This window comes from Nelumbo lutea, chromosome 5 (genome assembly GCF_056320005.1).
Source record: "Nelumbo lutea isolate HS-2025 chromosome 5, American lotus-T2T, whole genome shotgun sequence".
Taxonomy (NCBI): domain Eukaryota; kingdom Viridiplantae; phylum Streptophyta; class Magnoliopsida; order Proteales; family Nelumbonaceae; genus Nelumbo; species Nelumbo lutea.
In genome coordinates this window covers 33,007,180-33,030,544 of record NC_142688.1, presented here as the reverse complement: position 1 = coordinate 33,030,544, position 23,365 = coordinate 33,007,180, and the positions used below count along the sequence as shown (strand labels likewise).

At 39.1% G+C, this 23,365-nt stretch overlaps 1 protein-coding gene across 3 annotated transcripts; it reads right to left on the bottom strand.

Moving 5' to 3' along the window:
• Positions 1–271: 271 nt before the first annotated feature.
• LOC148851550 (26S proteasome non-ATPase regulatory subunit 12 homolog A-like) lies at positions 272–23,193 on the bottom strand. Of its 3 annotated transcripts, none has more exons than XM_088947907.1 (12): positions 22,568–22,855; positions 22,253–22,444; positions 20,831–20,938; positions 20,626–20,730; positions 20,262–20,318; positions 19,954–20,150; positions 6,917–7,016; positions 6,732–6,844; positions 6,465–6,618; positions 6,288–6,365; positions 1,572–1,814; positions 272–629 (listed from the first exon to the last, which is right to left on the bottom strand). In XM_088947907.1, exons 1-11 carry the CDS (start codon positions 22,568–22,570, stop codon positions 1,596–1,598), a joined length of 1,326 nt encoding a protein of 441 aa, XP_088804033.1. In that variant the 5' UTR covers positions 22,571–22,855; the 3' UTR covers positions 272–629; positions 1,572–1,595. The 3 variants fall into 3 exon arrangements, with proteins under 3 accessions (XP_088804033.1, XP_088804032.1, XP_088804031.1); XM_088947906.1 differs by lacking the exon at positions 272–629 and adding an exon at positions 1,402–1,431 and having other exon boundaries at positions 22,568–22,885; XM_088947905.1 differs by lacking the exon at positions 272–629 and having other exon boundaries at positions 1,402–1,814; positions 22,568–23,193.
• Between the last annotated feature and the right edge of the window lie 172 nt (positions 23,194–23,365).

Sequence of the window (23,365 nt, the reverse complement as noted above, 5' to 3'; positions counted from 1 at the left end):
TAAAATCAGAAGAGCCAACCAGTTAGGCACTTGATACCTGGCAGTGGGCCTGGTGTGGGAAACAATGACCTGAAAATTGGGTCACACATCCACTGCACAAACGCACAAAAACGAGACATTAAATAAAAGTGGAAACGACCTTTTCAAATTTCCAATTCTACCTTCCCTAGGAGGAGGTTTGAACAAAGCCTAGGGAGGGAAGAATAGGTTTGGCACCAGTGCACAAATGTCAAATGGAGGAGGACATTTGTTGCAATTTGGATTATCAGTCTGGTACATGCATTATCTGTCCAATTAGGATCAATCAGCAAGATAAATATTCAACAGACAAGAAGTTAGATTTGACTACAAATATCTAATCTTCGCCATGGAACCAAATTATACTTAATGGTTTCCCAACTTTCCTTATATAGGTACAGTCTCGGGGCCTTGCTTGGTTTGTTTATGGCAAGGTAATTGGAAAAATTGAGCGCAAAACAGGTTCTGGATGTTCTCTAATTGTGGTCCTTGTAGCGTAGGTTACTAAGCAGGATGAAGCATTTTGCTGACCGACGATGCCAACGAAGTCTGGTCGTAATACAAATCAGACTCACTTGTCCAACAAGATAGGAAGTGATGTCAGAATGAACCTGCAAGTTTTTATGGATAAATACCCAGTTGAGATATTCATGTTGCACATCTAAGAAATTAGGGATTTGATATTTTGCTATATTAAAGCCTTTTGCAGTTCAATTAATCTTAACAACGATTGTGAAGTCCAAACTCCAACGTAATTTAAATAATAGAATCGCCCATTGATAGATCAGAGGTTCTTACTGAAAAAATAAAAGCAATGTAGAGATAATATCAGCACCAAATTTCCATTTCAGTTTCAATAGAATCTGGATTGTGCATTTTAAAGGGGCTCCTCTTTTTAGCTGTCTCAACTCTCAAGTCTCAACGTAATCTCTATTTTTAGGATCTAGGCATGGTAAAGCTGATTAATTTCGTTTCACCTACTCATTTAATATTAGTCAAAAAAACCTGGGGTGGCTATTAAGTTGAAATAAATGCGTACTTGAGGATCAGAACACACCACAATAGGTCCCAAATACGTGCTTAACCAAGCAATTCAAAGACGACTGTTGCATAATTACAATTGCAGATTTTTTAACCATGAACATTTGAAGGTGGAAACCTGAAATAACTCTTACAAAGCTAAAGTAGTGCATACCAGATTGCCAAAACCCCATCAGAAAAAAAAAATGATTAGGCTGATATCATAGGCACTCTTTGGGACACATCCAATGGTGGATCCCAGTCCTATGATATCAAACAAGTAGAGAGTTAGAGGCAAGACTGCTACAGCATGCCCTGTAGCCCTGATACCGAGGAAAAGATTAATTATAAATGAGCTAGTAGTTTCTTAAAAGATTTCTCATTAATCAACACCTGTTCATCAAATGTAAAATGAAAGAAATTTCAAAATTTGTAGTAAAGATATGAATGGCTTTTACCAATACAAACATGTTTCATAAAGATCATGTCTCACAAATACAAGAGAGAGAGAGAGAGAGATTAGAGAATCATACTTCTTAATCAGTGATACTATCAGTTTAGACTTTCAGAGCAGCTTTGTGAACCATGGTTTCCCTGTGGATTTGGTGGCAACTCTTCTCAACAAGATCAAGCAGCTTCTCCAAGTTCATTGCCCATGAATTGAGAACGTCATTACTATCCTTTGCTGTCTGGAAGCAGACAATTCCCATTGGCCGGTCCATTTTTGCAATCAACGACTTGGAGACGACCATCTCTGACAGGTGCTTCTCAGCTTCCTGAAAAGCAGCAAAAGAAGAATCGATAAATGAACAAAGCTGTTAGTTGAATTCTTTAAACAACTAATGCACATGGATGATGGTAAAAGACCATATCATCAACAGCTTCAGAGACTGATAGCTCCAAAAAGGTTTTGTATATTTTTTTATTTATTTATTTATGGAACAATGAAGTTGGTATTTAAGAGAAAATAAGATACAAGGTGTACAAGGAGAAGAAAATTATCACCTAATACAACAAAAACAGAGGTCTCACTCTACAAACATCTTTTTTTCTTGATCAGTAATCAGATCAAAGAGAATGTATCAAGAAATCACCAGTAGAAGTATAACCGCAAAGAGGAAATAAAATAAAAGGCCGGTTGATACTCAGTAACCAGACCGAATGAATCACTAACTAGTTAGTTGATACTCAGGAGGCGCTTGACTAGTTGATTAACAACTAGCCAACCATAACATCATTTTAAAGCTTTATTTATTTGCTTCACCACATTGATAACAATGGGCAGTAACATCCTATATTGCATGTTTTTTGTAAGTGAATTTTTGTAAAATATAAGGCTGGCAAGCATGAGAATGACAGTTGAAGTCTGAGAGAATCCATTTTGTGCTGAAAAGTGTGAGTTCCAGATGTTAGGTTTGCATCCGCTCCACCCTTTCCAAGACCACAGACGGTCAAGACCAGCATTGGGTAATAACCTTATTATTCTTGTATGTTAACAACACTAAACTGTCACGAGAAAGGCCTTCTTGTATACTAACCTTACCCAGCCGTACAGATGAGTTGCTACAAAAGATTGGTTGCAATCAGATCTAAATTTCTAACATCCAGCATGCAACTTAAAGAAAATTTCTTATTAGGACACAAAAAGGTATGATGCCATCATTAGAGAGTCGAGGGATATTATGAAACAGCACATCTAATGGTTGGAGTAACTTGTAAGTCACAAAACATACAGATTTAGGATTAAACAGAAAAAAATACTATGAATGAACTATGGATGAAAAATGAAATACAGCTGGTTAGTTTCCATGATACTAATGCTGAGCAGATATTTAGGAATGAGAAATCAGATGAAAGGATAAAAAAGAAGAAAAATAGTTGCTGTACTGAAGGGAAAAAAACAAACAATCATCATCATCATCTAAGCTTTGTCCCAACTATATGGGATCATTAAATTGTGGGTGCTTAAATCATTTCTAATTACTTCCACCCAAGTTCTTTTCAGTCTTCCCCTAGCTATTCTAGCCCCTTCAACTTGTAACAGATCACTTTTCCTAATAGGTGCTGTAGATAGACTTGTATGTGCAAAAAAGAAAACATAAAATTACCAGAGACAATGGTTTGGCCTCCATTGACAAAATTAAAGCCAACTCAAAACGAACCAGCAACAACTCATAATTGTCTTGAACCCATGAAGACGATTAAATTTTGACTTGCTCTTAAAACAATTCTAAATACCCATTACTTGATACAGTTAAATTCACCATAAACAGCTCCACATTAAACTAGAAATTAAGTAGGCAGATATCCCATCACTGACATCCTATTGCTGAAATGGTCATAGCTCTCCTGAATTTGCATAACTAAAAACTCCATGTGGTGACACTAAAATCAAGTAAGAAGACAAATTCTGTTTGATGGTCGCAATGGAGTGGCAACTGCCTACCAACAATCAAGTAGCTAAGCTTTGATGGCTGTAGCATGGGCAATCTGAGCAATTTTGGTATAGATGGGGTCTTTGCGAACAGAAATGGTTAGGTTCTTGCAATATACCTGGGAAATGCAGGAATTGAGAATTCCACTAGAGCAGAGTGTTGACAGTATTATCACAGCTACAGGGGTTGAGGCTGGCAAAAATACTCAGCTTGAGAAATCTGACAAGTTGAAGGAGACTTTAGGTTGTAGTAGGCTGGATGAGGGGAAAACAGTTTTCTTGGCACTACAGACACATCACTAGAGAGATAAGGCAGTAAAGCTACAGAACTGGTGGTAAATGTCAACTGGGTGCAAACAACATGGATGACTCGATGGCAAAATCAGGGATGAATAGGTATGGAATCACTTCTTTTTGTTGGAGGAAAGTTGGGAGGCGCTCCAGCTGCAGTGGTGAAGTTGTTTGACTCAGATTGGATGAACTGTTCAACACATAAGCAAAAGGTTCAGTGGCAATGTGTATGTAGGGCGATGCTATGGGGAATTCAGTGTGAAAGAAATACTAGAATTTTCGATAAAAGATACAAGAGAGTGGAGGAGCTGATTGAGTTCACAATGATAAGAGTAGCTCATTGGGCAGCAGCTATATGTGATGGGTTCAAAGGAGTTTCTTTAAGAGGTTGGCAGGTTATTGCTGGCTTCCAAGTTAGAAGACATGAACACGTGGCTGAATGGACTGCACCAACAGTTGGGAATCTGAATTTTAACTTTGATGGGTGCTGTCTTGGAAACCAAGGGGCGTTGGGTGTCGGGGGACTAGGGGTCACGGTGGTAATATCCTCCCGAGCTATTCAGGATCAACTGGTTTAGGTAACTAACTCATTAAAGGCTGAAGAAAAAGCAATAATTCAAGGTTTAAAACTGATTAAGTTGAAGGGAACGAGAAATATGGAGGTGAAAGGGGATTGTCAAACTATAATCTGTTGGATGATCCAAGATGCAGTACCTTGGAAGGTCATATCGCTGGCAAGGCAGACACATGCTCTAGGTGCAGCCTCGAATATCTAGTTCAGTTGGGAACCTAGAAGTGCTAGCATGCTTGCAGATGCTTTAGCAAGAGCTGGGGTGATTAAAGAACAGCAAGAATAGGGTTGTCCAGGGTCGGGTTGTAATCTATAACAATTGATCTTTGTAAGTGGTTTGTTATGCACTTATGCTTATGTTGCGCTTTGGGCTCTCTATTTATGGGAGTGTTCTGTAATCTTTGGTCTGTTGCCTAGTTGGGTATGCAGGATGATGTTTCTGTTTTAATAAAGATAATCAGTTAATTATCAAAAAAAAACTTAGGGACGAATAAGGCACAATTGTATTGACCAAAATATACCACAGTGATGTACATTTGGGGTTGTATAGGTTATTTTAAGTAATTGTCTGTGTAAGACAGTGGATTTAAGTAATATAAATCTGGTTGACCCAGTTATTTGCTTCATAAAATAACCTATACAAGTTTATTTGCATCAATTTAACTACTAGAACATGCTGGAATAATAATTAAAGGGAAAAATTGATGAAGACAATATATATTATTGATAATTGATGAAGACAAAATATAGGAAAATTTTAGAATTCCGAGTCCAAACCATTATAAATAGGTCCCTATACCCATATGTGGACCCATTATTAAGACACCCATTAAACCCATTACGAGGGGAGGGGAAACCCACACACACTCTCTCTCTCTGTCCTCCCTTTCTTTGCCCCATTCTCTCTGTCTCTGAGCCACTAACTCGTCCCACTGCCATTCCCTCTGGACTTTCAGAGTGACCGTCACTACCTTACCCCACTTCACCAGCTTATAGTCTGGATTCCTAAGATGACAATTGAAGAAATAAAAATCAACCTAGAAGACATCAAAATTGACCCAAAAGCAGGGGGAAACCCACATAATGTGACTAGTGTATTAGACCTTGCAAGAAGTTTATTTTGTTCTTTTGTTTCTTTCCCGTTCTCTATGGCTAAATGAGCTAATACCAAAATATTTGTCTAAATATAAACACTCACAAAATCAATATGCTGACATCCTAGAGAAATGTGTAATGATTTTGAAAATACAATTATTCAAAATTCAACAAAAACAGTTAGAAGGGCACATCCTTTTTTTTCTTTTTTGATGAATGATTAGGCAATTTTATTATAGAGAAAAAAGGAGAGTACAATCAGCCTTCGAGGAGGCACAATGCACGAGATGCTACCTCCCCATAGGGATGAGTACAGACCCAAACACATATCAGAGTAATAAAGACTAAGTTATCCCAATACAAAGATACCCGAAAAATCCCTTGTTTAGCCAGAGAGTCTGAAAATGCATTTGCTGATCTGCTGACTCACTGGAAATTGACTGTCATGTTCCTTGTAAACCATTTTACTTTTCTCAGAAGTATAAATAGAACCATCCTAGTGGCAAATAAACAAGACAGAAAAGGAGAAAACAATTAAATATGATAAATCGTCCTTATAAGGGATACATACCAATCAATCTATGACGTGCTTCACTAACTTAACCCACTGAATGGACAATTTGTTACCCAAGGTAATTGGAATCATGATATTATTGAACTACCTCATGGCAGAACCATGATACACAGAGAATGGAAGATTCGCGATGAAGTATATTTACCAAAATGACCTCAAGATGAATGTATAAGATGAGAATACAGAACCTGAAGACACCTTTTCAATAAATGAAAGAAAATCTACAAAATTAAAGAAATTGAATCTAGCAAAAAAACTTAAGAGGTAGTATGTCGGTAACAAACCTGGAGAGTGAGACACAGCAGCTCTGCAAGTCTCTTCAATTTGATCCTAGAGTAATATTTTGACACGACTAATATGTTCTGAAAGCATATATGTCAACTAAATTAATTTGAATATCTAAAATCATAAAATTTTGAAAAATAATATGCCATATAACTGGATGTGCACAAGCCAATTACATGCTCAATAATTCTCTGTTTTAGATCCTCTGCTGCTTTCTCACCCAAATGACCCCCAAGCATGTTCTTTTCATTCTCAAACTCATACTGATATGTCTCCCACAGTGTATTCCACTGGATCACCTCCATTGTGGTCAGCTCTTTCAACAGCAACCTGAGATAGTGGGCAGGCATGTAAAAGAATATATGAGTAAAAATTGGATGATTTCTTGGAATAAAGCAGGAATTGGTATTAAAAAAAAAACATCAATGTCACCAAATATATACCTAAATTTTGGAATTTCACCTAGATTCTTATCCTCCAAAGTAGAGTTAAGAAGGCTTGACTGCAATGGATCATGTGGAGACAGAACTAAATACCAGCAAATTTTCCGTAGGACCTGCAAGTGGGAATAATTGTCAGGAAATGCCAAGGTAAATAGGGAAGACATGAATTCAAAAACAGTACTTACTGGTATCCACTGTGCCGGATCTTCTTTGACAGATGGAATCTCATAGGTTGCCTTGTAGCTACGACAGATCTCAAGATAATCATTGTTATGGGAGTGGTACCTACATCAAGGAAAAGAATCCAACTAAATAGTTTGCTTTATATTGGGATACCAGATATAAATTCATAAATAAAGTTCAAAATCTACAGCCATTTTTACCACATAATCCGACAGTGTACTTAGATTCAAGCTCCTCAACACTTCTATTGGGAATTTCAATAATACATTATCAAAAAATAAAGCTTAGAATCAAAAGCACAGTTGAGCTACCTAGTTTAAAATATAAAAGGAGAGAACCAAACTCATATACTGTAGAGAACAGTGATGTGGGCCCCACAGCTGTGGTCCCACTCTGTCCGTAGGGTAGAATGTAGCTAGTCACAGCTGTGGTTATTTTTCTGTTCTGTTATTTCTAGTTTCAGTTTTATATTGTTTGTTATTTGTTAGCAGTTATGATGTAAACACCAAGGGCAGATATGTCCTTTCATGTAACTAGCATAACCTATATATATATATATATATTAACTTAAAGTGGTGGCGGCAGAATATTGACATTCTGTTCTCCTAAAATTCTGTGTTCTATTGCTCTTCCACCACTCTTCCCTCTACATCTTCTTCACGTTCTCTTCTCATCGAACCTGAAATCTCTTAGTAATCAAGACTGAATAGCAGTCTTGACAACCTACAAGGTATCAGAGCCAGGTTAGGGTTTTTCATGTGAGTCTAATACCAGCCGATCACATGAGAATCTCCTAGGACTGAAAGCTGAAGAGGAGGAGTTCGCAGACTGATTCTTGGAGATCGCCAGAGGTACTAGCAGCTGTTGGAAACTTGCTAGGGTTGCAGAGTGTTGGTGATCAGGAAGGATCAGAGAAGACTAGGGTTCAGGTAACCGTAGAAGGCAACGAACTATTTTTCCTTGTAAGTTGTTACTTTTTTAACAGAAGTTCTTTCAGAGAAGATAGGTTGGACCTATCTGGAGGGGAAGGCCGAACCATTCTAGCTCTTTCTCTCTTTGATTCCTAGGGTTTTACAGCAAACCCTGAACCGAACTGTGTTTCTCTCTACTCTAGGGTTTGAAAGTGATCTGCGGCAAGCCCTAGTGGTTGACTGAACCCTGTGATCTACCTAGAGCTACTCTTAAGTTGATTGGTAGGTCCGATCAGACTCTAGGGTTTCTTATTACTGCAAGCTCATCTATACAGTTTGGACTGTGCGGCTGAATTGCTTCCTTTCAGGACTGATTAAAACCCTAACTTTCCCTAGCATATCAGTTTTGTTTTAAAGCTGTTCTCAGAGTTCTAAGGGGGTTAGAGATCTACGGACAGCTACTGCTATGTTGGCTAGTTGGTTTCAGATCAGAATTACTTCGGTTTTGTGCACATACACTGACAATACAGATCAGGCCTATACTGTTTTGATTGTGATTGGTGACTCAAACACTGTTTTTGAGACTTGACAAAAATGGAGTCTAAGATTTAGGCAGAAGGCAGTCTTGGGAACATCAGTTATGGTGGTGTTTCTGAGATGGATGGTCAGATTACGACCGTAAAGTTTGATGGATCAAACTATTTGGAATGGGCCCAATCAGCCATGATGGCTATTGGTGGAAGAGGTAAATTAGGGTATCTCCTAGGAGATATGAAAGAACCTTCCAAGGGAGACCCGACATATACCAAGTGGATGCAAGAAAACTACTTGGTTATGACATGGCTGTGTAATTCTATGCAGCCTCATATTAGCTGGAACTATTTGTGGGCAAAGACAGCCAAGGAGATATGGGATGTTATGAAAGAAACTTACTCCCAACCCCTTAATGTTGCCAGAGCATATGAATTGAAATGTGAAGTGAACGCCCTTAAACAAGGAGAGAAACCGGTATCAGTCTACTTCTCTACCTTGAAGTCCATGTGGCATGAGATTGATCACTTAGAGACTCTTGAGTGGGAGAGTCCCAAAGATGCTCAGACCCATATAAAACACATCGAGACAAACAAAGTGTTTAAGTTCCTGGCGGGACTGAACCAGAATATGATATTGTGAGGCAGCAGATTTTGACTAGAGACAGTGTGACTCTCTCTCAGGCCTACTCATTTGTACACAGTGAAGAAACCAGAAGGAAGGTTATGATGCAACCCGTATCAGCCTTTGTAGCGGCTACACCCAAATCAGGGGGTGATTCAGAGAAGGACAGGAGGAAGGAAGACAAGAAGGATGTAGTATGTGAACATTGTAAGAAACCCAAACATACAAAAGAGACATGTTGGAAACTGCATCATCACTTGGTTCCTGCGAAGTTAAGAAACAAGAAGGGCACTGCTCATGTAGCCATGAACACTGATTCAACATCCTCATCTGACACAAAAGGAACATCTTTGGAGACCTTAACTGCAGTTCAGGTTGCCCTAATACAGCTAGAAAAGGAGGTTGGAAATTCAACTCAACCACCACAGCCTCCATCAGCCCCTGTCACATCTGCCTTCGCCCATTCAGGTATTCGAACTTCAGCCTATCATGCCTCAGCTCCAGGTACTACTGAGCCTTGTTGGGTAATAGACTCAGGTGCATCTGATCACATGACTAGCTTGCCTTCACTGTTTACTACTTACCATTTGTCTTCTAGTAGAGATAAGGTATCTATTGCTGATGGCTCCCTGGTTCCTATTTCTGGGAAGGGTGACATCAAGCTTTCAGATACTATGTCCCTATCATCTGTTTTGCATGTGCCTAAGCTTGATACTAACCTTCTTTCAGTCAGTAGTATTACCAAGCATATGAACTGCTCAGTAACCTTCTTCCCTGACCGATGTGTTTTTCAAGACTTGGAGACGCAAAAGGTGATTGGGACTAGCCGTGAGACGAATGGGATCTATCTGCTCGGGGAGCGGTTCCGTCAGGGAGAGTCAGTAGAGAAGTTATCTTTTGTTTCTCATAGTGTGAGTCCGATTATGCTTTCATAACCGATTAGGTCATTTGTCTTTTCGATCTTTACAGAGTCTGTTTCCTACTTTATTTGAGTCTATTGAGTTGTCTCAACTACAGTGTGAAAGTTGTGAGTTTGCTAAGCATTGTAGAAAGCCTTATTTATTGAGTAATAAAAAGAGTGATAATTCTTTTGATATTGTGCATACTGACGTTTGGGGGCCTTATCATATCCCTTCCATGGGTGGGTACAAATATTTTTTGTTATTTGTTGATGACCATACCCATTTTTCTTTGGTTTATCTCATGCGTTCACGAGATGAGGTGCCTTCCCTGACCCAAAATTTTCACCAAATGATTCTAACCCAGTTTGATGCCAAGATCAAAGTTCTTCGATTTGATAACGCAAAGGAAAACTTTGCCAAATCATTGACATCTTATCTTCATCATATCCACCAGAGCTCTTGCCCTCATACACCTTAGCAGAATGGAGTTGCTGAGAGGAAGAATAGGCACATTTTGGAAGTGGCTAGAAGCCTCATGTTTACTTCCAATATCCCCATTCGCTTCTAGGGGGATGCTATCCTCATGGCGGTATACCTTATTAATCGGGTCCCTTCCAGGGTCCTTGATATGAGATCTCCTTTTTCTCTTCTACACCCATGTAAGGACTTGTTTTCTATTCCCCTTAAGACATTCGGTTGCACTTGCTTTGTTCAGCTTCTCGGACCCCATCCCTCCAAGTTCGAACCCAAAGCCTCCAAATGCATCTTCCTTGGTTATGCACAAACTCAAAAGGGTTATTGTTGTTATGATCCTGTCTCCGGGTAGAAGTTGGTCTCCATGGATGTCATTTTCTTTGAGGGGACACCCTATTATCCTCGGGTTGCCCCTCAGGGGGAGAGTAGTGAGAGTGGGGGTTTGAGTTCTTGTCTTCAAGGGGAGAGTAGTGAGAGTGGGGCAGTTCCTTTACCTATTCCATTGGGTGATGAGAACCGCAATGGTGAGAGTGGTCAGAGGGATCAGGAGTTGAGGAAAAGCTGCAATGGTGAGGGTGGTCAGTGGGATCAGGAGTTGAGGGTTTATCACAGGCGGTGTAGGCAGGTTGATCCCGATCATCAGTAGTCCAGAGCAGCTCCAATCTCATATGCAGCTCCAGGTCCAGATACTTCAGTCCCAAAGCCCACAGAGACTTCCCCTACAGATGATCTTGACCTTCCAATTGTAGTCCGTAAAGGGAAACGACATTGTACCACATCCACACCCCACTGTATTTCCCACTTTTATCCTATGATCGTCTATCTCCTACCTACAGGTCCTACCTTAGCTCCATTTCCAATGTCCCTATTCCAAGAACAGTGCAAGAAGCCCTATCCGTCCCTGAATTGAAAGATGCAATGCAAGTTGAGATGGATGCTCTGTTGAAGAACAATACCTGGGACGTAGTTGATTTTCCAAAAGGAAAGAAACCAATTGGATGCAGATGGATATTTACGGTGAAGCATAATGCAGATGGATCTATTGAGAGGTACAAAGCTCGGTTAGTTGCAAGAGGGTTTACACAGACTTATGGCATAGATTACTTGGAGACATTTGCACCGGTAGCCAAGATGACTACTATTCGAGTTCTCTTGTCTCTTGCAGCAAGTCACACCTGGCCTTTATACCAAATGGACGTAAAAAATGCCTTTCTGAATGGAGATCTGCAGGAAGAAGTTTACATGCGTTTGCCTCCTGGATTCTATGATGCAGAAGTAGGTAAGAAGGTATGCCGGCTCAACAAGGCTTTGCATGGTTTGAAACAGTCACCTAGGGCTTGGTTCGATAGATTCAGACTAGCACTTGTGAAGTTTGGATATGTACAGGCCCAATCAGATCATACCCTATTCATCAAGAGGGTGGAGTCCTCTTTGACACTGTTGACAATATATGTTGATGATATTGTGGTCACAGGGAATGATAGCCATGAGATTGAGTCTCTTAAACAGCTTCTTCACCAAGAATTTGAGGTGAAGGACCTTGGTGTACTTCAGTATTTTTTGGGTATTGAGGTTGCTAGATCCAAACAGGGGATCTTTATATCTCAAAGGAAATATGTCCTAGACCTGTTGGCAGAAACTGGAAAGTTAGGTGTCAAGCCTGCAGATACACCAATTGAACAGAATCACAGGATTAGTGCCAAGAGTGGGGAACTTCTGGAAGACAAAGTTATGTTCCAGCAATTGGTAGGAAAGCTCCTATATCTCTGCCTCACTCGCCAGATATTACCTATGTTGTTAGTGTTGTCAGCTAGTACATGAATTCTCCTAGAACCACACATCTTCTTGCGGCAGAAAGAATCTTAACTTACTTGAAGAGATGCCCAGGTAGGGGTATACTTTTCAAGAACAACAATTACATGAAGGTGGAGGTTTATATTGATGCAAATTGGGCTGGGAGTGTTGATGGCAGAAGGTCTACCTCAGGATATTGTGCCCTTGTGGGAGGAAACCCTGTCTCCTGAAGAAGTAAGAAACAAAGTGTTGTCTCCCGATCAAGTGCTGAAGCAAAATACAGGTCCATGGCCAATGGAGTGGCTGAAATCCTATGGCTAAGATCTCTACTTGAGGAGTTGGGTATTGAGTATGAGAAGCCTCTAATGTTGCACTGTGATAATCAAGCCGCCATTAATATAGCACATAATCCAGTACAGCATAACAGAACCAAACACATTGAAATTGGCCGTCATTTTGTGCGAGAGAGGGTCTCATCTCAAGAAGTATGCCTCCCTTACATCACATCCAGTATGCAACTAGCAGACATTCTTACTAAAGTCGTATCAAGAAAGAAGCTAGAGGCGGATCTATCCAAGTTGGGAATGATGAACATATACTCCCAACTTGAGGGGGAGTGTAGAGAACAGTGATGTGGGCCCCACAGCTGTGGTCCCACTCTGTCCGTAGGGTAGAATGTAGCTAGTCACAGCTGTGGTTATTTTTTTGTTCTGTTATTTCTAGTTTCAGTTTTGTATTGTTTGTTATTTGTTAGCAGTTACGATGTAAACACCAAGGGCAAATATGTCCTTTCATGTAACTAGCATAACCTATATATATTAACTTAAAGTGGCGGCTGCAGAATATTGACATTCTGTTCTTCTCCTAAAATTCTGTGTTCTATTGCTCTTCCACCACTCTTCCCTCTACATCTTCTTCACATTCTCTTCTCATCGAACCTGAACTCTCTTAGTGATCAAGACTGAATAGCAGTCTTGACAACCTACATATACCATTAACTTCTAACCACCTAAAAGAATCCTACTACATATATCCTATCCCAAACCTATCAAAACACTGTTTTACAACTTCCTAGACCTGCATGTGTGTTAACAAATAATGGCTGGCTGAAAGATAGCATGAGAAAAGGAGATGGAGAGAGGTCTTGGGGGCGTATATGGTGGGGTAATTAGATGTTATCCAAATATCTTCATCCAAAAAAGAAGAAATATTTCATCCTTTTTTTATCAGAAAATATGTATTTTATTAAAATTCAGATTGTAAGCATTTTATACAACTTTTTTTTATCAATAACAGAATGTTTTATTAGATTATAAAAATTGTGAAACTTTGAGTACAAGAGGGGAGGTTAAATATCTTAACTCCCCCACAACAGAGAACAAGAAGGAAAGTTAAAAAGTGGCCCAAAACAAAGAATCCTTAAGCACCCCTTGCTTGGCTAACCCATCAGCCATGGAATTAGCACTTCTCTTAACCCAACTGTACTTCACCTCAATATCCCTACTCAGCCATTTAAATTTTTTCTTTTCATTTCTGTAGCTCCACAAACCATTGCTGTCTTCCTTCAACCACCTAATTACCACCTCCGAGTCCCCTTCAATGATCAAGCATTTTATACAACTTGATGATGGGACTGTTGATCCCCTTTAATCACTCTATTCACCCCCCATTACAGTGTAGCCCAAAATAATTGCTGTCTCAATGCCCCCCCCCCTGTTTTGCTAATCCATCAGCTACCCCATTTGCACTTCTTCAGACCCATTTAAATTCAGCCTCAACCTCCTTTGCAATCTTCTCCACTTCCCTAATCACATGTTTAAATGTCCATGGGGTGTGGCTGCTATTTGTTGCCCATGAAATTACTACTTTTGAGTCCCCTTCCACTTCAACATGTCTGCATTCTAGTTGTTTGGCTAGCTTTAACCCTTGTAATAATGCCAATAGTTCAGCCTTCAGCGAGTTTCCGTTGCCAATCGGTCCTGAGAACATATCCAATATCCTCCTGTCAGAGTTTCTTAATACTCCTATTCCTAAGATGCCTGGATTTCCAAATGAGCACCCATCAAAATTCAGCTTTACTTTATTGCCTTCAGGTGGTTTCCACTCTAACCTTACTTTATCTCTTACTCTCGAAGATTGTGATACTTCGGACCATGTTCTTAGAATATTTACGACTGAAAAGACTTGAAAGCAATCCAAGGGTTTTACCCAATGGGCTACTTTCACCCTGATACTATCAATCACTTCCTCTATTGTTCTAATCCCTCTTTTCTTTCTTTGTCTCAAGAAATCATAATTGAAAAGTCCTACCACATCTTGAGGGGGAACCCACCTACAGCCAAAGAGAGTACAAAAGAATTCTCAAATTTGATGCACAAAAGAACAGGATATCATTAAATGAGAAAGGGTCTCATCACTTTCCTTACACAGTGAACACACATGAGGAGAAAGGCAAATATATGGTCTTCCTTTCTGCAGCATATCACAAGTGTTTACCTTACCAAGGAATACTTCCCAGCAGAAAGTTTGGATCTTCGGGGGAATAGGCTTGCACCAAATTTCTTTCACAGGGAAAATCCCACCTAGAGGGTTGGGGGAAGCAAGAACTTTGAAGAAAGAGGAGCAAGAAAAGAGGTCGTCTGGAGAGCCTACCCAGATTCTAGAGTCTTCCAACAAAGGGTCCAAGTGGATCTTCCCCAAGAGGCCAGCAAACGGATTAAGGATTCACACTCATTCTCCCTTAGTCCCCTTCTAAATCCCAAATTCCAGTTCACACCAATTGGACACGGTGATCCCAACATGGATATAGCTTCCCCCTTAAGGTTAGATAACGCAAAGAGATAAGGGAATTGGTCTTTTAGTGGGGTTTCCCCTACCCATAGATCTTCCCAAAACAGAATTTTATTACCTTGCCCCACATTGAACCGAATGTAATTGAGGAAAGTAGGGTAGATTTCATGAATTGCTTTCCAAGGAGAAGTTGAAGACGTGTGAGGGGAATCTTTTGCATCCCAGCCATTTCCAGCCACCCCATGAATACTCTCAATCACTTTGTGCCACAATCCGTCGCCCTCAAAGGGAAACCTCCAAAGCCACTTACCTAGTAAAGATGTGTTCCTTAAAAGGATGTTCCTAATTCCCAAACCCCCTTGTTCCTTGGGTTTACTTACCTGCTCCCACTTGATCAAGTGATCATTCCCTTCCTCTCCTGGGTCCCATGGGAAATCTCTCATATACTTCTCTAAGCACCTTGCTACCTTAGAAGGGATTCTAAAGGTTGAAAGGAAATAGGTGGGCAGGTTTGTCAGCTGGTTTCTTCTAGAAACCAGCTGACTTGGGATTTCCTCCTAAGGGTAAACCTAGGTAACTAATAGGCCAGCTTCTGATCTCACACCCCAAGATCTCCACAAATCTTATTAGTTCTCCTTCCTCCAAATTGACCCCTACAATTCCACTTTTGGTCCAATTTATCCTCAGCCCTGCTACTCCCACAAAATTATTCAACAGCACCCTCAAATTTTCTACCTACTCCACATTGTTTCCTTCACAAAAAATATGGTGTCATCTGCAAATTGGAGATGGGTAACAATCACTCGGTTTCTACCTACCCTCCACCCTCTAATGAGGCCTTGAGCATCAGCTTTTGCCACCATTCTACTTAATGCTTCTGCCACTAGGGTAAACAAGAATGGGGATAGAGGGTCACCTTGCCTAATTCCTCCCTTGGTCGGGAAGAAATCCTTTGTTGTGCCATTGATTAGGATTGAGTAGTGAGCTGAACTTAAACATCCTTTGATCCAAGCCCTCCATCTATCTCTGAATCCAAGTCTTTCTAAAACTTCTAGGACTTCCCAATTAACTAGGTCAGGTCATAGGCTTTTTTTAGATCTACTTTACAAGCGAGCCCCTTTTCTCTACCCTTTCTTATTTCCCCAACGCATTCATTAGCCACCAAGATTTGATCCACAATCTGCCTTCCTTCTACAAAAGCTCCTTGAAAAGGAGAGATGATCGAGGGCAACACTTCTTTTAGTCTTTCTACTAAAACCTTTGACAGAATTTTGTAAACACTCCCAATGAGACTTATTGGTCTAAAGTCTTTAGGAGATTTGGCCTCCCTCTTCTTTGGAATTGAAGTGATAAATGTGGCATTTGCTCCTAGTGATACCTCCCCTTTGGAGAAAAATTCATTAAAGACTTCCAGGATGTCTGATTTCACCATATCCCAACACTCTTGACAGAAGGACATGGAGAAGCCATCCGACCCAGGGCTTTAGATTTGTCCATTGAAAAAATAGCTTCCTTGATTTCTTGCAGAGAAAATTTCCTTTCTAGGGCATGAGATTGTTCTTTTGACAGAACATCCCCTTCCATCCTTGGCAATTCTAGCAACAATCCGTGTGGGCTTGAGAAAATTTCTTTAAAATGATTTACAAAAATCCTTGTAACCCCCTGACTTTCTCTTACCACTTGTCCCTCTTCCTCCACTCTCAGGATTAAGTTCTTCTTTCTCCTTCCAATTGCAAGAGAGTGAAAAAACTTAGTGTTTCCGTCCCCCTCTGCAAGCCACTGACACCTTGATTTCTGTCTCCAACAAATCTCCTCCTTCCGTACTATCTCTTCTAGTTTTTGCTTTTGATTCCATCTTTCCCTCTTTCTTCTTCTGAAATGACTCCGAGAGCCTCTTTCCTATCTTTTATTTCATCCTTCATTTCTATTACTCTTATAGTCCAAGCTCAGAGTCCACTTGGGGCTCCCTGTGTGAAATTTAGATTGCCTTGAACCTTGGTCCATATTCCCTATGTTTAATGCTCATCTCTTCTGATGAAAAACAATTGCAGGATAAGCCATATGGTTTGTGGTTCTTTTCATATTCTTTCCCTAAGGACCTGGTTTATGAAAATCAGAATTGTTACTATTTTCATATTCTTCTCGTATTACATAAGTCCCTTGGCATGCTTTATACAACAAGGAAGGGAATACCATTTTTTCCCATGTTAGCTCCTTGCATGTGGCTAGATGAAAGTCAAATCATTAAAAGAAAGGCATAAAAAGACTGACTGGGGGGGGGGGGGGGGGGGGGGGCGCTCCTAAAGGTTCTCTCTTTTTGTAGACTGTAGTCTTAAATAAGATCCTTAACAATTGATTATTTTTATAACAGGACGAAAAGTGGTGGATAATTGTTTTATGCTTTCTTAATGAAATTTTTGCATTGCTACAAAGTCTGAAACAATGTTTTAAAAGGCACGGGAGGCATATGCCTAGAGGCAACGCCCGAAGGCGCATGACAGAAGCATCCAAACCATTGAGGCGTACACCTCTTGTACAGAGGTGTGGACAAAGGCACACGCTTCCAGGGAGGCGTACGCCTCTGGCATGCCTTTGGAAAGAGGCTTACGCCTCCCACGTGTGTCATTTTTATACATTCAGATTACTTGTTTAAGTTTTTTATGTTCTAATTGGTGGGGCCATGATTATATCATGGCCCCCATTGTATACAATTATTTTTTAAGTGTAAATGAGGGGGAAATATCCCTCTTTCGAACCCAAACTTTAGGATTCGAAAGAGAGAACTGAGTCTGAAGTCTGAACTCTGTGTCTCTGTGAAACCTGTGCGAAGAACAAGTCTCTACTCAGCTTCAACTTTCAACCTGCAACTTCGAGTTTGAACAATCTGGTCTGGTATGTGTTTTTTTTCTTCTTCTTCTTCTTCTTCTTCTTCTTCTTCTTCTTCTTCTTCTTCTTCTTATTTCGCACTTTGCAATCTGCAACTTCTTCTTCTTTCTTCTTCTTCGAGAAACCTGCAATTCTCAGATGTGGTGATCTTATTTTTTTTATTCTATTTTCAATTGCAATCAAAGAGAGGTTGCTGTTGGACCAACCGACCAACCTAGGTGGCTGTGTACCTATGACAAAGCTGCAAGCCTGCAACGCTTTTTTTTTTTTTTTTTTGGATCAATAAGCTTCAACAGTTAGTACTTAGTAGTTATGTTATTCATTTCTTTTGTATCTTTGTTTCTTTTTTTTTTTTCTTGATTTTACTAGTTTTGTTTCAGCCTTCTTTAACAGAACTGCATGAATAAATTATGCTACACAGCCATGTTATGTAATCTGTTGATTCTGTTCTTCCTATTTTAGTGTTATATATATGTTTTTATGCTTAAAATATCTATTTTTATTAATATACCCACTATAATTATAAAAAAATACATACTCGAGGCTTACACGCCCCTGTGCTCGGGAGGCTTACGCCTCACGCCTCTGGGTAGTGGAACGCCTCGCATCACGCCTCTGCGTTTTAAAACACTGGCTGGATAGAATTGGGTTGACTTGTAGGCTAGAAAAAGGGATGGATAGGGTCAAGTTGCATAGGGATCCTGCCCTAGAGGGTAGATGGCTGTACATGTGAATAGTGAGTAGTTAGATTTTTGAGACTTGATGGCCACTCTTGACCTAGTTTCTCATTGTACTTCTTTTCACTTACTAAATAAAGTGTTATTTATTTGTAGGATGGAAGTCAGGTAGCCCAAATTGAAGAACCTCTGAAAGGAAGAGTTTCCTAATTGAAGCTTCGATGCGGAAGATAGAGAAATAGCTTGTGTAGTGTTCTTCCATATTAAAAGACACATAAAGCTGAAAGCATACCATTTTTTGAATCAATCAAGGAACATTACCTATTTATTATTCTTTTTCTCTATACAGGATTTTATACATGTATACAAGGTTCAAAGTAGCGGGCATATTGTATCGTATCTTTAGGGGTCTGATACACCTGTTTACAGGTGTTTTTGGGAACCCTTTTTTGATGAATAAAATACATATAAATGTATATAAAATTGAAATTTGAGAAAAAACTAAAAAACATTAAAGGCACATGGTTTAAAGTACCAATACACCTCTGCCAATACACAGGTTTATCGATACTTTGAACCTTGCATGTATATATATATATATATATATATATACCTCCATGGTTTACATATCACTAACCATGTAATGATTTTGTAAGTGATTGGATTTGTTTCATTTTTTCAGAATATTGACACAATACATTCATAAAAGAAATAATGTCCATACATACAAACATATACCCATAAAGGAAAGGAAAGGAAAGAATAGGCACATACACCAAGAGGATTTAAAGGTTCACATGTAAAAGGATAAAGTTTACTAAAATATCAGAAAAAACAATGTCACTTTAATTTTTTCGCCAGTTAGATCTTGTACCATGAAGTGATTTCATAAGCTCAGTTGCAGTGACATTGGAATCAAGTTAAGGGTTTCAGTGAACCTTTTAGAGTCAAGTAGCATTTGAAACATCATGCCTTTTAGATCACAAATAAGCATTACAACGTGTTGGATGTTAAAACAATGACAAGGGATGCATATCATATCTAATATGTTCAAGTCGTGATTTTTTATCTAGCATTTAAAGCTGAGTATCATTTTTCAATACTTGTAAGTTGTATCAAAACCAAAGTTGCTAAACTTCTAGTGTATACAGACTTTTTAATGTATTAATTATGTATTTAATTAAAACATAACATTGTACATATTTTAAAAGTGTAAATGCTATAAAGTATACTATAGAATATTCGGTACCACATTCACATCAGATACATATCATGTCCAATGGTGGTTCACCCATACATGTACAGGACTACAGGTATCCAGGCATCAAAACCAGAAAGACCCAACAAAACAGCCACCAGAAAATTAGATAACGAAAAGTGAGAAGCATTCAACCATATGCAGTTGAATTGCAAACAAAAATGTAAAGGGGTTATGCAGATAGAGAAATACCTTATCATTAGTCCATAATAGACCCGCTTCAACTCCAACAATGAAGGTATGTCAGCAGGAGGCTCTTCAACAACACTATCACCTTCCTTGGGCTTCTTCTTTTCTTTGGAAGTATCAGCATCAAAAACTCGTGGACTAATCTTCCTTGAGAGGATCTGCGCACGAACATAATCCTGGCGGTCTAGACACAAACGAACCTGGAAAAGTTCAAATTTCAGCAAGTCAGCTGGAAAAAAAAAATAATATGAACAAGGACATCCTAAAAACTAATAATACTCTTAAAAGGTTCCACTAGTGATCTTTAATACTTGTTCAAGGATGAATGCTATCTTCTCTGTTTTTGCCATTGCTCCAAATGTTTCTACCTGCAATGTGAATAAGTGAAAGGTTAAATCAGCATAAAAGCTGCAGATTTGTGGATTAAGTTATTTTTGTCCAGGTATTTGAGTTTTGTACTTGCATTAAGTGTGAATGCAAGTAGATAACCAAATATAAGTTCATTGCCAATAAATTGACAAGTCCATTCCTTTTCTCCCATTGGATAGAATAGCAATGTAGAAGTTACCAAACTTTTAGGTTAAGGAAAGTTTTGAACCTACCCGTGTAATACAGATACTGAAAAGTGAAAACTTAACAACTGACATCTTTATTATAGTTCCAGACAATACTTACAGCAATTTCCTGCATCAAATCAGCAGCCTCGGCTATAAGTCCTTGTTCTTCCTTGATTTTAGCAAGCTTCTTGATCAGCCGTGACCTCTCTATTTCCACATATATCTAGACAAAGACACAGATAACTCAAATAAACCTAAAGAAAATAAAGAGGGATTACAAAAGGACAAGATGCAGCAAGACAACGTTGGGCTTGATTGTTCACCTTTCCAGCAGACACACTGTTTAATGTTTTGATGAGTTCTACTCGAGTTTCAATATCAGGTGTCTGATCAATGTATTCCATTCCCTTCTGGACCATTGCAGTCACTGCCTGTGTGAAAATAGAAAACCACCTCATGAATAATAGAAGTAAATGCATAGCAGCAAGGCAGCAACAATGTCACAAAAGAGCTCCCTGTGACAATAGCATAATGCATAAATCCATACGTCCCACAATACAGTACAGCTACATCATAAAAATATTCTTGAGAAAAGACTCCTAAATATACAGAAAATAAGCAACAAGGCAAATAAAAGCCATCCAAATTAGTGACACCATGAAACCTTCTTTGCAATCAGTGATTTTAAAGGCATGCCTGGGTGCACAAGCGAGGTGCATTTTAGGGTAGGCGCCTCGCCTAGGCATGTGCCTGATGCGCCTTGCGCCTTAGCTCCGAGAACCCCCTATTTACTAATGTTGTTCGTTCATTCATCTTAATAAAATATATTCTTAAATGGTAATTAAAATTATAAAATCATTATTTTTTGTGTGAAAATTAAGAATTTAAGACCCTAAAATGGACTTGTTTGGGCTTGCCTTGAGGGGCGTGGCACAAATGCGGCTCGTAGAATCAGGAAATGTAATATGTTTTACATCACATTAGCTCCTTGAAGTAATGCAATTGAAGAAAAAATAATAAATTGTGGGTTTTACATGCTTGAAAATGTTTTATATGTTTGATTATACTTTTTAATTTTCACTTGAATATGCTTTACATGTTATGTTTATGTATTTTAATTTTAATAATAGGTTTTTTAAAACATTAATTTTAAAATTTAAGTTTACATTTTTATTAATATTATGTTTAATATTTTTTTGCTTTTTTTTTAATTTTTAACACTGATTGCAGCAGAACATCTCTAAATAACTCATTAATTCTAAAATGCTTGATAAAAAAATTAATTCTAAAATGCTTCCTTTTTCCTGTGTTAAGCATTGCATCTCGGCCTTCTACATGGTAGAAAGTCGAAACTTGTATTTAGTTTATCATGTTAGACTATCACTGCAAGGCTAGAATGATGTGAATGAACAAACTTTTCTTAAGGTTACATTTACTCGATCCAAAGGGGGACAAAAACAGGGCTGAAATATTTTAGAAATTAAGTTTTTCCGCAGCTTCAATGTTAGAAAACGGAGTCCAAGGTGCACAATTAATATTTTTCCTCTTCATTAACCATTGGAAAGGAATTGCAATTTGCAAAATTTTCAAATAGGCAGATAATGTACAAAGGCCGAACAAAATCCAGTCACAGAATCACAGAAATGAAGTTCTTTCCTCTTTCATCAGATGCAGTAAAATCTTTTAATCAATTTAGAAGCTATGAAATTTCCAATGCAACTATTTTTCTTGTTTCTCTTCTTTACCTGTTTAAGCTGACCCCTACGCTTCGACAAAAGAACGATCTGGTCATTCAGCGTCTTCCATGCTCGAGCTTGGAAGCAAAGCTCCAGAATGTCAACAACGGCTTTCTTTGTTCCCGCAACATCTCCAGCAAGCCTCATCTGCTTTTCCACATTCAACAGAGATTCTATAGATGCCTCTAGGTTACCTCCTTCCTGCAAAGCAAATCACAACATAGCAATTTTACAATTAACTGAACCGGGATCGAAGATGTAGCTCAAGATCTGTACACAAATAATAATAATAATAATAAGTTAGAAAAATAAGAAGAAACTCACCATTGCCTGAGTCGATTTCAAGCTCCAAAATCAGCGAAGAAAGTAAGAGTCAGAGAAGCTCGAATTCGACCAAATTTACAAGATAAAACCAGTTACAGGGAGGGGAGGAAGAGTAATTTCAAGGAAAAATAAAAGCAAGATTTGGAGCTCAGAACAGAACTCCAAGGGTTGATTCCTAGCTGTGGTGAAGAGAAACTCGAAAGGAAGCAACAATAACCCTCGGGGAGGAACAACTTTTGGGAAAGAAACTCCATGGTTTAGCGAACTACGATTTAATGTCTATACCTTGTTGAATCGTTGACCTTGCTAATCTAGGTCGTTCAATGAATGGTCCAGTACAACCTTTTATCTTGATTCGATAAGCATGTATTGTGGGACCTAATCATTGACGGTGTGGATTCATGTGGTCTATTGGATAAACATATATAGTTGGAGAGGGTCGAAAAGCTTCCGAAATTCACTATACATATATTAAGCTGCTTTCGTTCATGACCAACTTTGGCTTTTCGACTTTTTTAGGTTTTCTTGCAAAGCCAACAGCCGCAACTTGAAAACGCCATCCCTGCCACACCCCGCTTGCCCGCTTGGCCTCTCAGGTGATCGGGGTCCTTCGGGAGTGCTTAAGCGCAGTGGCTTTTGGTTTCGAGGTGGGTCTTGTAGTCGTAGGTTCGTACGGGTTGCTTTGTGTGTTGGAGAAAATTCCGGAGAGCACAAATCAAATCGGTCGAACCAACTGATGATTGGATATCTGTTGTAGGCTTGTGGTAATATCTACGAATCTGGGATCAAACCCGGTTG

Excerpts from the sequence above, each read along its gene's own strand:
- LOC148851550 (XM_088947905.1), bottom strand. Across the intron at positions 20,731-20,830 it reads ACAGTGTGTCTGCTGGAAAG|ATATATGTGGAAATAGAGAG; the intron begins GTGAACAATCAA and ends GTCTTTGTCTAG. Across the intron at positions 6,619-6,731 it reads GGTGAAATTCCAAAATTTAG|GTTGCTGTTGAAAGAGCTGA; the intron begins GTATATATTTGG and ends CCACTATCTCAG.